Genomic DNA, 15,875 nt, shown 5'->3' with positions numbered 1-15,875 from the left:
TAAATACTAATTCAATTATAGCTATTTGAATATTTCTGTTGTATAATCTGAGAAAGCCTGGGAATAAGGAAAAGAATAATCTTTCTAACTAAATTCTTCCATCTTTCTTCTCTATGTTACTGTGATCTTGTATAATATAATGCCAACTTTTTACAAGTGAACTAGGAGATACATTTTAACAAACTATGATGGGATTTTAAGAAAGACAATAAAAATTGGATGTGATGGCCACAGTATTTAAAAACGATGTGGTCTGGGCACTGACAAATCTGAACAGACTATCAACTGCTGTAGCCACACCAGCGGGTACAAGCTGAGGATAAGTCCTGGAAATAAAAACAGAATAACTTAGGGAAATGTTTCTTACAAATGAATAGGACAAAAATGGCATTTGAAAGACTTGTAATTCTGTTCTTTCAGTTATGTATCAGATAATGTATATCTTGTACAGGTAAGTTTGCAGGTTAAATATTCATCCTCTACTAGGGATAAAGTTTTGTCAGTTTCAATTAGGAATTCCTATACTACCAAAAAAAATAATTTGTTCTATTTCTTTCAGCATGTGCTATAGCATGCTTTTCATTTTTGTTCCAGATTTTTTGCTTGAACTGTTGTATTCAGTTAAGATAAAGGATCCCTGTTTTGGAACTGTAAGCCTTCAATCCTGGTCATTTCATACATATCCTCAGGGATATTCCAAGAATTTCTTTAGGGAAGTAACTAATTGTTACTTCTTGCCAAAGCATAGGAATTCTCATGGCATATAAGAGTAGAGCAGACACGTACTAAGTAGCTCTGCTCCTATGAAGGAGTCTTCCAAGTCTTATTTTCTTAATCTTTAAGAGGATGTTAGGAGATCAGAGGAAAAAAATAATGGAATTTTTCTTGATCATCCATGCTAATGAATAACCATGTCTTATCCTTCGTAAGGTTCTGAAACAAAACATGAGACCAAACATAGTTGTGCTTAGTAAACATTTGTTTAATTAATTAGTAAAAGAATAATCAGTGCAAATAAATCAGATGGCAAATCAGCATCCAGATAATTTACAACAATTATGCATAATATAATTATGTATTCACAATAATTATGCATAATTATATTTGGCGTAATTTTAACTTACAGCAACTCAACTCTGTATTTGTGACAAAAAATTAATATGAGAAAAATTAATTCAAGTAAATATTCTTTTTTTTTTTTTTTGAGACGGAGTTTCCCTCTGTTACCCAGACTGGAGTGCAGTGGTGCGATCTCCACTCACTGCAAGTTCCACCTCCCAGGTTCACGCCCTTCTCCTGCCTCAGCCTCCTGAGTAGCTGGGACTACAGGCACCTGCCACCACACCTGGCTAATTTTTTGTATTTTTAGTAGAGATGGGGTTTCACTGTGTTAGCCAGGATGGTCTCGATCTCCTGACCTCGTGATCCGTCCACCTCAGCCTCCCAAAGTGCTGGGACTACAGACGTGAGCCACCGTGCCTGGCCATAAATATTCTTTTTGTACTATATATCATGTGGTTAAGAGCGTGGGCTTGCAATCATACAGCCTGGGTTTGAATCCCAACTCTGCTTTTTACTAGCTGGGTAACATAGGGCAAATTTCTTAACCTTTATAACTCAATTTCTTCCTCTGTAAAATGGAGATAATAGTGCCCACTTTAAAGAATTGTGCAAAGAATGAGTTAACTTGTAAAACACTTAAAACAAGACTGGGATATGGGAAGTGTTCAATAAATGTAATCTATGCTATTTATTATGATTACTGTACACTTGCATCATTGTCTGTTCTTGTCACTTTATCACTGATACCTGACATATGATATAGCAACTGATGCTTGAAGAAGCCAGGAGACTTGATTAAGGTCCCTTAGTAAGACAGAAGTGATATGGTGAATCAAATCCAGGCCTTTTAAGCCTAAACCTTTTTCTTTCTGCATATTTGTTAATGTGTAGCTCTTATTGAGGCTGTGTTATAGTTACATATGGATGTGGATGTATGTTGTGTTCCTGAAAATTAGATCAGACAAGACAGAAACCCCTGTAGTAAAAACCTGTCTCAGGAGGAACTTTGCTGATCTTCAACCTAACTTAACCCTCTCCTGCTTCTCTATTCAGAGTTGTTTTGAATTAGATTTAGGTGTATATTCTGTTTCCTGAGTGGACAAATGAAGAGAGATTATTTCCCTATAATATAAAAAATGGTATCAATTTTATGTGAATCTTTTTTATATACTCTATTCGTGGGAGTACTTAGTTCCCCTGACCCTGACATCGCTAGTATCTACAGCGTGGGTTGAAGTGCCAAGGTTATAGCCTTGTGAAACTTTCTTCTCAGCCCACTGCAAAACATAGGTCTCCTCTCTTCATCAGACTTTTATTTCATTTTGCTTCCTAAGAAATGAATAACATTTTTGCATAAAGACCCTTACTAAGGAAGGAAGGAAACCTTTGTATTAGATAATTGACAGATGATTGTATTTCTACTTAGCTTTTTAAATCTTCCTCATAAAATTTAAGTTAATGAAAGTCAAAACAATAATTTCTTTGATTTTTTTTAATAGATGTAGATGAATTTCTCTGTTAAAATTCATCATTCCCTTTGGGTCAGTTGTTGGTCTCTAGGAAACATTTGCTTGAAGTACTGGAGGGAGAAATAATATAATTAGTATTAGGAAGAACATACTAATAATTTTTCAGAATTACCAAATTCTAAGCATATAATAATAAGAAATTAGTGTTTATTTTTCATGCTTCTGTACCAGAGAGTTGACATTTACTCTAACTTGATTGTGGATTTCAGGTTTGCAGTAATGAGCTGAAGTGTGTGTGTAACAGACACTGGATAGGTTCTGACTGCAACACTTACTTCCCTCACAATGATGATGCAAAGACTGGTATCACTCTGTCTGGCAATGGTAAGTACTTAATTTGGTACATTATGTACTCTTTATACACAAAGAGAAAACTGCTCTCTGAAAACTTTTATTTGAGTTATTTTTGTGATAATCAGAAATACATTCTCATAATAATGAGGTCCATTTTATGAAACTGAATATGTCCATTAAATTGTAATGATATGTAATATTGTGTATAACTTAGTCTATCTGATTTAGCTTTATCTTGTCCTGCTTCATTCTGAGATTTTTTGAGTGTTATACTTGTCTGAAGCTGTCAGTAAACCCTAACATTTCTTTCAAATGAAGAAAGTAGTCATAACTCTTAACTGTGTGCAATTAAAGGAAGCATTTTATATTTTTGAACTGAATAAAAAGGAACAATTAAAGAATTGGTTTTAAAATATTTTAATATTCTTTATTATAGAAGCTCATTGTTGTTCAATCCCAGTTCTGTAGCCTGAACTGGCTGCGGGTGGTAATCCTGGCCAAGGTTCCTGGAGGGGCTTTAAGAACATGGATAAGAAATAACAGGTGCAGTCCTAAAAGCTAGGGTGGCCCAAGCTGGGGTATAGAAATCAAATGCAGATGGTTGAAAGAACTCATACATTGGAGGCAAATGTCCCCTTTTAAACTATTTTATCATTTCATTATTGAGTATTCTTTTATACAAGATAATGCTCAAATCCTGAAGTTCATTCACTCTCAAAGGATGAGAAAAAAGGAGTATCTTCATTCTAATAATCTAAACAGTTTTAGCTAATATGACTTTTATAAAGAAAATCATAGGATGATTAAGATTTTAGAGTCCCCAGTCTTAGCAATGGTAGTGTGGAGTTTGTTCCGGTAATTAATTCAAAGGCAATAATATTTAGGCACATGGATTTCAATGACATGTCAAAAGCCATACCATTACTTAGAAATAAACAAGACTAACATCTAAGTTTATTGATCCCTATTAAGTCCCTGGAAAAAAGGAAGGGAAGACAGACATGCTAGGTCTTGGAGTAAGAAAACTCTAGTGACCCAAGAAATCCTCTGGCATCTGCATCTGTGCATCCCACAGAGGACCTGGCAGGTTGGACTCCACTAGTCTGCTCAGATGGCCTAGCCCTGCTGTCTGGCATGAATTCTGAGGGCTCCTAGACAGAGAGACTGCCACTCCTATCGTGGAGAATTGAAGTCTTCTCAAGTAGCCCATGACTCCTGACCTTTGATGTGTAAAAGGATGCCTCAAGAGTGGAGCAGACAAGGATGGATCTAAGCTGCTCTGGATGAAAGCTCTGCAGTTAACCATGTGGCATAAATCATTATCAGCAAAACAGGCCTTCTGGTGTCAGAGCCAGGCCTCATTCAGATCAGCCTTTTCTGCCTTGGAGCCCTCATTTGAGCTTATCGACCAAGCCTTTGACTCATGGTGCTATTCTGCTGTGATGATCCCCTTAAAGATTATATCTCAGCCTGCCTGACAATGGATATTGGCACAACAATGCCATCACTGTGTTCTGAGCTTCAACCCTGCCCTGGATTCTGCCTGCCTGTCTCTCTGCCAGTGTGGTGCTGCCTCCCTCTTCTGCCACTTCAGCTCCAGTCCTCCAGCTCACTCGACTCTTGTTCCTCTGGATTTTCCTTCTCTAGAATGCCATAGCCATCATTGCCCAGACAGGGAATTACAAGTCCAGTGTTTTTATCACCTACACTACCTGGGCAGTAACCATACAAGTCTGTGGACATGTTTTCTCCCTTAAGAAGCTTATATTCACTTTGAGAGAAACAAAATATAACACACATACAAAACCGAGAGCAATAAGGACCTTGCATTAGTTGTCAAAGTGGAGTGATATGCACAATAACATTTCTAGAATTTCTGAGAAAGAGGTAAGGATCAAAAGGAACACAGGTTTTCTCCCTGTTCCTCCCTAACTGTCATCACTCTTCCCTCTTTTAGTTTAATGACATCATGGTTTCTGGAAAATACAACTGTGCAAAATGCACTTGGACAAGAATTAAAAAGGACATATACCAAACATTATTTTTAAATGAACTGATGTAGATTGCTGAATTATGGTTGATTTTTTCTTTCCTTTGAAAAATACCCATTTTTGAAAACAGTCTTGTTAGTGTGATGATTACAAAACTGAGCAATAAAGTTTCTGAAAGAATTTTATACCACTGATCTTCCTTCTTTCTTTTTTTTCCTCTCAGGTGTTGCTGGCACCAATATCATAATAGGCATAATTGCTGGCACCATTTTAGTGCTGGCCCTCATATTAGGAATAACTGCGTGGGGTTATAAGTAAGTGAAATGTCTCAGTCTTGTTACTATCGAAATATACTTCTAAACATTTTGATTACATGAAAACATCTAGAAAGTTTTGTATCATTGGTTGAATATACTTGCAATGAAAATCAGCTTGGCTCAGCAGCCAGTCAATGCTTATTCTTGTCATGGTGAGAAGTGATAATAACATCATTTTTTTAGATTTCGAGACAACTTCCTTCTATTGTAAAAGGACTGAGTATTATTTTAAAATCCTTGAAGTGAATTGAAGTCAGTCTAAATTTTTAAAAGCTTCTAAGTTGTAACTTTTGAAGAGAATTTGATAGCCTTAAACATTTTGCTCAGTAAATGCCTTCAAACATTGTAAACTTTTCTATTTAATGTGTTCAATTTTCTTTTTATGATTTATACAATCTGAAAAGAAACCAGAATATTCAATTTCCTTTTTAAGTGCTTTAATCCCATGATGTGAAAAGTTTCTTTGTATTCAAATAGCTAATTTAAGTTTAATAAGTTAGAACTTAAATGTGATGAACCTTAAATTTTCTTTAATATTTCAACTTAAAATCATATTCTGCTGATCCTTGATGATGTTCCAGTCCACAGGCCTGGGGCTTTTCTCCATTTGGAAGGCCTGCAGCTTGTGCTAGGCATTCTGGGCATTACCTGATTTCATAGCACATTTTTCCTCATGGATCAAACTTAGGTAACTCAAAGTTTTGGGAATTAGAATCAAAAGTTTAGACTTTTGCCCCACGCCTTTTGATGGACTCACCTTTGTTCCTTGAGTTAATATACGTCAAACATTCAAAGTAGTACCTGGCCCACAGTAAGCACTAGGTAATTGTTTGCTATGATTATTATCACTTAACAAGGTCTTAAACCAGTTGCACCAAAGGAAACACCTTTACAGTGTACGTGGTAATTGCTTGTGAGGTCAAAACCATGAAAGAGTTTCTTTGGCTAAAAAGGGAGAGCAGTTAGTTTACTGGCAGGATAAGCTTTGTATGCTACAAGCATTAATATTACAGGCATTTGTGGAAGACTGTATATTAACGAGTAGCTTGGAGAGCATAATACAGTTTGGCATAACATGGTTGACATGGCATATCATAGTGAAGGAGAGCACAGCATAATAGTAAGCTCTTTCCTGATTAAATGAGCACCTAGCCCTGTACTGTGTGGTCTTCCACAAATTCTTGTATTATTAATGCTTGTAGCATACAAAGCTTATCCTGGCAGTAAACTAACTGATCTCCCTTTTCAGCTAAATAAACTCTTTCATGGTTTTGACCTCACAAGCAATTGCCATATACCCGTATAAAGATGTTACTTTTGGTGCAGTTAATTTAAGACAGTGTTAGGTGATAATAATAAGTTCATAGCTGATGCTTAAAACCTATGGGCCTCTTTGGTATGCAGGTTACTGGATATATTTCACCTCAGCATAACATTTGGAGTTACAAAATCATATATCTGATAGGAAGGCTTTTCTGTTTATCATTTGATTTCTCCTCACACCACAAGCAAATTAGCTGTGTGCTGGAATCACACTATTTCTCCAACTTAATGCACGATTTAAGTAGCAACTGTCATCACAAGCATTATTGTTTTGAAGTAGCTCAGTGCTTTCATTTGGCTATGTGAAAATGGAAAGAAAAAATTGTTCATTCTGTAGTGTGTGATTTTCTGCCACCTAGTGGTGGAAGTGGATATTTCATTTTTACAATCTTGGAAAAACCTACCTTTTAGAAACCTAAACACTCATATTACTTATTAAATTATATGTCTATTTGCCTTTATTGATTAGAATGAAAATCACCTTTTTCTGCATGTGATTTCTTATTTTTATGGCATTCTTTTGAGATTTGTTCATTCCTGCATATATGATCCACATAGTTGGAAACTCATTTAAGTTGGTTTTAGCTTAAGGAAAAAGACAAAACTTGTGTATATTACAGTATCCTCTTTATAAATAATTAGTCCAAGTAGCTAAAGTTTTAATGTTTCTAAAATTATTCAGAATATGTTTAGGAATATAGTGGGAATGTAGATATTTTAAAAGAGGAATTAAATTCATGAATATGATGTTTTACTTATTCTATTTGAAATTTAAAACCAGATTTAGAACCTGAGAACTCATTTTCTCATTAGTTTGTCCAGTTAAACTTTCTACCCCTTCTCCAAGCCTTGGGGTGGAGAATAGCAGGAATGAAAAAAAAGTAGAATGCTCATTTGGAACCATATGGCTCAGGAAATCAGATTGAAAGAATAAAAAGTAAAACATGTTGAATAGAAAGATACCAGGTTTATTTTTCACCCATCTGATAGTTTCCAGAATCAAAAATAATAACGAATTGGCACCTTTGCCGTCGTGTGTGTGTTATCAAACATGATATGTGTAATGTGGATGAAATAGACGGGCAAGTAAAGATGTTACCAATGAAATCCATGTGAAAACGTTATCCTTGTTCTTAGAGGAAGCAGCCCAAAACTACTCAGTTGCATGACCTTTCTAACGTGTCTCCAAAATACTAACAATTATGTCAAGATAGAAAGTTAGCAATGAACCCCTGAAAAGTCACTGGTACTGTACTACCACACCCTTTAGAGCAATTTTTAAATAAGATCCACTTAGTTGGAAACTCATTTAAGTTGATTTTAGCTTATGGTTAAATAAACACAGAGACTAAACACTGAACAAGTATTTCCAATATGAAACTTCAGCGAGTAAGTAGTAATCACTTAGGAGATCCTTAACAGTCATCAATTAACTCACTCCTATTTGTCATACCTGATGAAATAAAATATTCTGGTATTCATTTATATTCCCCTATTTGAAATTCTTAAGAATAACTATAGTTTGGGGTTTATATCCCATTAGGAATGAATTACAATTTTATTTCTGTGAAAATACAGTTATTTATATAAGTAATGATTCATTAATTTCATTATTTAAGTTAATGTATGTTTGAAGACCTGTATTTGAAATAAGATTTACTTTACAGCAGCGATTGATGTTGAGAAAACAGTTACTCTTTAATGACTGCAGCATATTCATGTTTTTAAAAATGGACAGTTGTTTGACAATATTATCACTGACTCTTTGTCGCTTCTCCTAATGATGAAGTGACATTTTTGTGTGTGCATTCCCATTTTAATTCTGTAATTCAGAATCCTCTAGTGAAGACTTTTCAATGAAAGCTAGAGCTTTTATGTTTAGAGCTCCCTCTTGATGTCCATCCAGAGGTAACTAACTCTGTGTTTCTTCCTCTTTCTCTTCTTGTCCATGAAAAGAAACTATCGAGAACAGAGGTATGTAATAAAAATAATGTGAATGTAAAACTGAAAGGTTTGACTCAGATTAGCATTGCTGGAATTCACACATGCAATTATAATTAAGTTCACTTTGTTTTTATGCTATAATGATCATACACTAATCTTGATTTTTCATTATCTTGAGATAATTTTAATGATGGTGCCATGAAATATAGTAATTTAAAATAGATCTGTCATTTAATTTTAATGGTTCTTTTATCCAACAATACAACAATTAGTGGAGAGTCTTGCTTATTTTTTAATAGTAATATATATAGAAATTGATTTTTTCCATCCAAAACATACTTCCTCTATGGTAAGGTGTCCCATTTGTTTACATTAATGTTAGCTTTTCTTCATGTTTGTAACACTCTTATTGCCTAATACTTTCTGAGGGAATTTGTCACTATTTTTATATTAATAATATCCATTCATAAGTGACAAAGTTTATTTGGGCAGTGTTGCTGTTGGGAATGTTCTAGCATTTGTTGAGCCTGTTTATCTCTGCATAAGGAATTTTTTTGTATTGATTAGGTAACTGCACATTTAGTTAAAGAAAGAATTTGCATAGTTGGAATAATAAAAATGTCTATATTCTTGAGAAAGTCAGACACCCTTATAGCATAACCTTAAAAATCTGTGCTTAACCAACAGCATAAAAACAGATACAAAACATTCATGTTTTTCTATAACAATTACCTATTTTATCTGAATCTAAATTAGCACATAATATTGAAATTCACTCTTCACTTTTCACTTAAAAAGTTACTAGTGCTGTTAGCTATTGATATAAAATATTAAAATATTATCCTGGAAACTGATAACCTAGACCAGGTCTTACACATGATATTGTTCTATACTCATGGTATTTATGCAGATTCCTTTTTACTTAACCTTTTCCATTGTTGAGTTGCATGCTTGTGACAGGTTATGAATAAGGTGTATAAATGTGGTAATTTGTCATGCTCCATCACAACTTTCATTTTTTTTCACAAATCAAAAATTTAACTTTACTCTTTTTTAAATAAATTAAAATTCCCATAAGGCTTTAACCGTAAGTATCTGTAGAATCTGTATAAATACATGGTGCCCATGGGTTACCATTTGAAATCCTGGTCAGTTTGTGTAGACAATAGAAAATATTGACCTTTCCCTAGAGTGACTAACTCATCATTACTGGAAAAAGTAAAACTGGGACAAAATTACAATTTAAGAACAACCAGATTTCTTCGTGACATGTTTTAAACTCTTGTGTCCAAAAGCGCTTGAGTAGAGCAGGAGCCGCCGTTTAGGCTTTCTGTTGAGTAGAGGTTGACTGATCGCATTAGAAATCTAAGTTTGCTGAGTTTCTTTAGTGGAAAATAGAATTAGGCAAATAAGATTAAAAAGTTAATGATTCAGCTTCATTTCCACAGGAACTAAGGCTATAATGTAATTTAATATTGCTGAATATATGAAAACAAAAGTGAAATGTCTCATACGTAACATAAGCAAAACTAGCACAGTGGTCTAAGATATGTTCTTATTAGGGATTCTGTCCAGAATAAGGGAATTGCCTACACTTTAGAAAAATGATTAATATTGAAAAGTATGCACAAATTTCTTGTGCTAACTCAATATGTAGAGAGATATAGTTAAGAACATTTTCACATGAAGAATCTCCTTTATGTGCCTGATATAATTTCATGTCTTCTGGTGTTACTGAGTCATCATTTCATTGATCTGGCTACTCTTTTGGAATCTAGTCAGTCATATTTTGAGAGTTGTCATATCTTCAGTGGATATTTATTTTATATATTTTGATATATGTCAACACAACCCTTTTTTGTCCTTGCCCATAACTAATGAATATCAGGTTTGTACAGTAGGTCTCGAAGTGGAGAAATAGCAAAGAATAGACTTTAGATAGGAAGTTGTGAATGTGTAAGTGTTTTCTAAATGATTTTCCTTTTCGAGAATACATGCTAGTGATTATAGACGAAGTGGTAAGGCCAGCAGACCAAAGCATGCATTAAAAAATGTTCAATCTTATAAAAATATCAATAGACATTAAAATAAATATCTTCCCAAGTCCAAAATATACCAGGAAGTAAAATTAAGAATTTTGAATTGTTATTGCTTTTAAATTAGGTTTTTCTTTGAGGTTCTATGGTAGGGAGACCAATCCACAAGGAATCAGAAATCTACTAGTATGTGGTATTGGAAAATCAAACTTTCCTCAACTCTGAAATCAAGTAAAGTTCTTTGTAATTTGTAAAGCATTATGGTGACGGGAAGTTACTAGCATGTGGTATTGGAAGACTGTGTTTCTCTGATCTTTGAATGAAAGAGGTGAATGTAGTTCTTCTCAAAGAGGAGGGCAGCATTCATTGACATGAGTGAGGCTCACACATACTGGTTGAGGTGGTGAAAATGTTGGTGAATGTAAACTTTTGCTTTGACACTAAATGCAAGACATAATAAGTATAATAGCCAGTTGTCAGATTCCTAATACTGTTATAATGGCTCAGAAGTGCCAAACTGGGCGTAACTTTCCAATTCCTGGAGAGGACAGGCAAGTAATTTTGTGACTGAATTTGATAACCAGATACATTTTCTCTCCTGAGAATGGGTCCTGAAGGTTTTCAGTACAGAGAAGGATTATATTCTATGTTTTCTTGCAAGTTTGACAAAAAGATATGAAGCAGACCCATTTTTTTCTTTTTGTTCACAAACTTGGTAATAAAAAGAAACTGGAAGCTGCATTCTGGGGCATAGCGAAGGCAGAACTCCACATATGCACAGCATCAGTTTAAATCTGCCAGTGTCTTATGATGGGCAGAATTGTGGAACAAAGGAGCCATAGCCGTAGACATTAGGTAATTAGAATGATGGTTATATTTATCCTTTTATTTGAAATATTCAGGAAAGAAAACTTCCCCAATTTTTTCAGTTGATGTTATTGTTGATATTATAGCACAATTGCTTTAGGACTCAGAAGCTATATGACTTGTAGTGAGAATTATAAGTGAATTTTAGTTTTTAGGATAAGTTTGCAAATAGCAATAGAATAAGAAACATTAACTGAACTTAGATACATAAAACATCCATATTTAGCTGAAATCTTACTCTCTTCCTTTGTCTGAGATGAACACACACCATTATGATTGATGAGAAATATAAAAAATAATTAGATTATATCTTTTTGATCTATGGTTTTACTTTAAGCAGAATGCCCTCCCCTTCCCCATTTATTTTTTCTCTCACCTATTTTAGCCACTTTATTTTCTGCTTGTGAACTTCCCATCTTTTTTCCAAACCTTTCTTAGTTTGCTTTTATATTATTATTATTTTGGTGATATTCCTGCATCTGTCAGTGTTACTTGGTACACATTATACAGTATTTCTTAAAACAGTAAAGTAACAATTTAATAAGAGACAGCCCAGATGCCAACAAAGCATTGGAGAAATGCCTCCTTCAACACTAAAGTTAAGAGTTGGTTAAATGGTTTTTTCCTCCAACATTTTAAGTATACATAAGAATTATTAAGATAAATATAATTCAGTTGATGCTTTTCGGCAAGATTAGACTTCTCTCATAGCAGGACTGTTTGCCTAAAGGTTTTGGGGTGATCAAGAAACAGTCTTACTTAATGTTTAAATTTAGAATGCTAACATAACAACTAGATGATTTATAATTATGAACATATTAAGAGTTGTCTTCTGAAGTGGAAATGTTAAACATTGTTATTATTATTATTATTATTATTATTTTGAGGTGGAGTCTCTCTGTCGCCCAAGCTGGGGTTCAGTGGCATGATCTCGGCTCACTGAAACCTCTGCCTCCCAGGTTCAAGCTATTCTCCTGCCTCAGCCTCTTGAGTAGCTGGGATTACAATCGCCCGCCACCACACCTGGCTAATATTTTTGTATTTTTAGTAGAGACAGGGTTTCACCATGTTGGTCAGGCTGGTCTCGGAATCCTGACCTCGTGATCCACCCACCTCGGCCTCCCAAAAACATTGTTCTTAAGAGATCTTTAATGAAATTCATAACCTATCACTGACATTTACCATGGGAAGAACATTACATGCCTTCCTCATGGAATTTTAAGGAAAAGGCAGTGAATTTCTATCTTTTGGAGACTTTGCAGTGTGATAGATAAGAATCTAATCTGTTCAACATAATGAAAACAAGGTGGTGCCCCAGAAGTACATTGAACTGAAACTGACTGAAACCCACAGTTTATGATTATTTAGCATTTAGGGTGTTTGAGCACTGTGTAAAAAATGACCATGGACTTCAGAGAAGTTACATTGAAGGGTTAATAAAACATGTTTAGTTAAAAACAAAAAACAAAATTGGGCCCCATCCATTGGGAACAATAGTCCATCTACATCCTTAGTGTCAGCTAAGTGATGCCTTGGTAATTGCCAGGATAAATGCCTGAAGGCCAGCCAGACCCATGTAAAGAGAAGGCAATTTGTGGGATAGAATACTGGGAATGGTCAAGTGTAGTTCGGAGCTCTTATATAATAGCTTGTCTTTATCTTTTATTTATTTTATTTATTTTTTGAGACGGAGTCTCACTCTGTTACCCAGACTGGAGTGCAATGGTGCGATCTCGGCTCACTGCAACCTCTGCCTCCCAAGTTCAAGCAGTTCTTGTGCCTCAACCACCCAAGTAGCTGGGCTTACAGGTGTGCGCTGCCACACCCAGCTAATTTTTATATTTATTGTAGAGATAGAGTTTTGCCATGTTGGCCAGGCTAGTCTCCAACTCCTGACCTCAACTGATCTACCCATCTTGGCCTCCCATAGTGCTGGGATTACAGGCATGAGCCACCATGCCCAGCCTGGTCTTTAATTGAGTTGAATTTGGTGAAGCACATCTCATCAGTTTATAAAGATTATCAGTAAAAATAGTAGTGATAAATGGGATTTGTTAACCATAGAGATTATTACTGGAAATGTGTTCATGGGATTCTTTTATAAATATTAATATAACACAAAAGGGAAATTTTCTCCCCAAGGCAAAAAATAGAACTCTGATTTTATTGACAGCTTTTTTTTTTCAGGCATTAATGGAATATTTTACTGATACAAGGTAAAATAGAAAATATTAATAAAGATCACTTACAGGGGAAGATACAGCAGGTGTCATGTAACAGTCTAAATATGAGGTTTTGTATTTTTTTCCTATAAAATTAATGTTTTATGTACTGGGGAAAAGAAAGGATAACTATTATGAACTGAAGTCATTTACAGAATTAAAAATATTTTGGAGGAATCATATCAAAAAGTTATAGGTGGAATTAATCCTACATTACTAATTTCATGAAAAATTCTGCTTTCTTTAGTAAATGTAAAAGAGAGTAAATTAAATCACACAAGTTAAAATATATGCTTCATACTGATTGAAAAATCTTTCAGATTCACAGACATGTGTAACTAAATAGTATTAAAATAATATGAGAGTATTCAATCATTCAAGAGAATGAATGACCATGTGTTTTAAACATTTACAACAATATGGCAATAATTTAAGCAAGCAAACACCTGAAAATGGCATTTTGGAGGGATTAAATTCAGCATCAGCAAATAATCAAAATTATAATGGTAATTAAGGAGAAACCAAATAAGAAAAAGTTAGCAAATTTGTGCTTTTGCTGGAGATTTAATTAAGCATAGCTTTGTTAAAAATTCTCAATTCAGCACTAGTTTGTGGCACCTCCAGCAATAGTACTGAATAGAAAAGAATCAAGTTTTTGATGCAGTTGGCTATTTGGGAGGCTACACCACTGACAAATGACCAGATTAGCTATTGCAGGAGGGTTAAGTGGGGGCCTTATCTAAAAGTTTCTATCTGATTACCTTAGGAGAAGTAATAAAAATCTGTTCCAATCTTGGTTTATTGAAAATCAGATGATTTGGGTCAATAACAGTGCACTACTACTACAGTAGAGATAGAGAACTAAGGTCACCAACCAGCTACCTATAAATATGCTTCTGTAGTCTCAACAAAAATTCAGTTATTTTTTTCAACCTTTTCTTGCTCTTGCTAAATTATCTTCCTTCACATATTCCACTGAACAGTTATAAAATTTCCTTTTTGATTTAACTTTGAATCTTTCTATTTCTTCATATTTCTGTTAAATGAATAATGAAGCTCTAAGTTGAACATCAAACTCTAATAGTGATTTGTTTGCATTAAATTCTATAATAGTTTAAAAATCCATCAGTTCTTTTAAGACCAAATCCAGGTTACATTATGTATGTTTAGAAATTATTAACAGTTTATTCACCACAAAGGAAAAGAAAAGCTATGCTTAATCTGGGTAGGGACTATCTGTCCTAACACACCTTTGACATAATTGTTTTTTTAAAAAAGACAAAAATGCACTTAACATTTTCAAGTATAATGAAGTTACCATGAAAACACTCATATTTTCATATTTTTTCCCCAAAGCAAGGCTTTATTCATCCAAACGATAAAGACATTTGTAATTGCATTTCTGGCCTCTACAGTTAGAATGACTTTAACTTGTCTCATTTATTGATAATTTTATGTGTTGTGATAGATTTGATTCATGTAGATCATTATCCCTACCTCTCTTTTTTCCTGAAATAATATTTGTATATGTCTGTGTTCATGTGTGTGTCTTGTTTTCTGACTCTGAAATGTTTATTATGCCTTAGACAGTTACCCCAGGGAGATTATGTAAAAAAGCCTGGAGATGGTGACTCTTTTTATAGCGACATTCCTCCCGGAGTCAGCACAAACTCAGCATCTAGTTCTAAGAAGAGGTCTGCTTTTCTGTCGCATTTTCAGATTTCTACCTGTTCCATCACACATTATTCCATTAGTCAGAACATTTCATTATTTTGCAGCAGGTTTGATTACTTCTTCCTTCTTTCTTGAATGTTAAAAAATAGTATCCTTTGTTCTTTGATTACTCTACTTCAAAATGCCATATGCTCAGAACCACTCATTACACAAATCAGGCCACAAAACCTAAACAAAGCAAACCAACCAATAACTCTGATTCTATATAGAAACCTCAGGGTTTTTCAGTCGTGCTTTATATGGCTTAAGAAACTATACATAGTATTTAATAATATTTAAATGGTGAGCTTTATGTCATGTTTGGTAGTCAAAGAAAAAGGTTACTGTCATGCTTCAATAAAAGCAATTGTTAACTAAATTGGTAATTTAAGTGCTGCATTGAATATTTTTTAATTTTATATATATCAAAGCTAAGCTCGCTATGAAACAAAGATTGCTTCTCTGTGAATCATATATTTCAGTATTATGATTTTGCCTTTTTGGGGGGGTGATTATTTCTAGACTTTATAAGTTACAACTTAGTTGACAAATTAAGTGTTTTTAATTTTGCCTGAGT

At 34.2% G+C, this 15,875-nt stretch overlaps 1 protein-coding gene across 11 annotated transcripts in view; it reads left to right on the top strand.

Annotated features, from left to right (window-relative positions):
- The window catches only part of ADAM22 (ADAM metallopeptidase domain 22), a 262,714-nt gene that overhangs the window by 226,230 nt on the left and 20,609 nt on the right, over positions 1 to 15,875 (top strand). For 4 of the 11 annotated variants that reach the window (XM_025378400.1, XM_025378398.1, XM_025378394.1 and 1 more), the window contains 4 exons: positions 2,801 to 2,915; positions 5,100 to 5,190; positions 8,473 to 8,490; positions 15,172 to 15,279. In XM_025378400.1, the coding sequence (XP_025234185.1) occupies positions 2,801 to 2,915; positions 5,100 to 5,190; positions 8,473 to 8,490; positions 15,172 to 15,279 (332 nt within the window). Of the gene's footprint in view, positions 1 to 2,800; positions 2,916 to 5,099; positions 5,191 to 8,472; positions 8,491 to 15,171; positions 15,367 to 15,875 lie in introns of all 11 variants that reach the window. The other 7 variants (XM_025378403.1, XM_025378401.1, XM_025378404.1 and 4 more) reach the window with 2 other exon arrangements.

The sequence above is a fragment of the Theropithecus gelada genome, chromosome 3, assembly GCF_003255815.1.
Source record: "Theropithecus gelada isolate Dixy chromosome 3, Tgel_1.0, whole genome shotgun sequence".
Classification (NCBI taxonomy): domain Eukaryota; kingdom Metazoa; phylum Chordata; class Mammalia; order Primates; family Cercopithecidae; genus Theropithecus; species Theropithecus gelada.
Note: the sequence above shows the minus strand (reverse complement) of the source record. Positions and strands in the feature narration are given on the sequence as shown.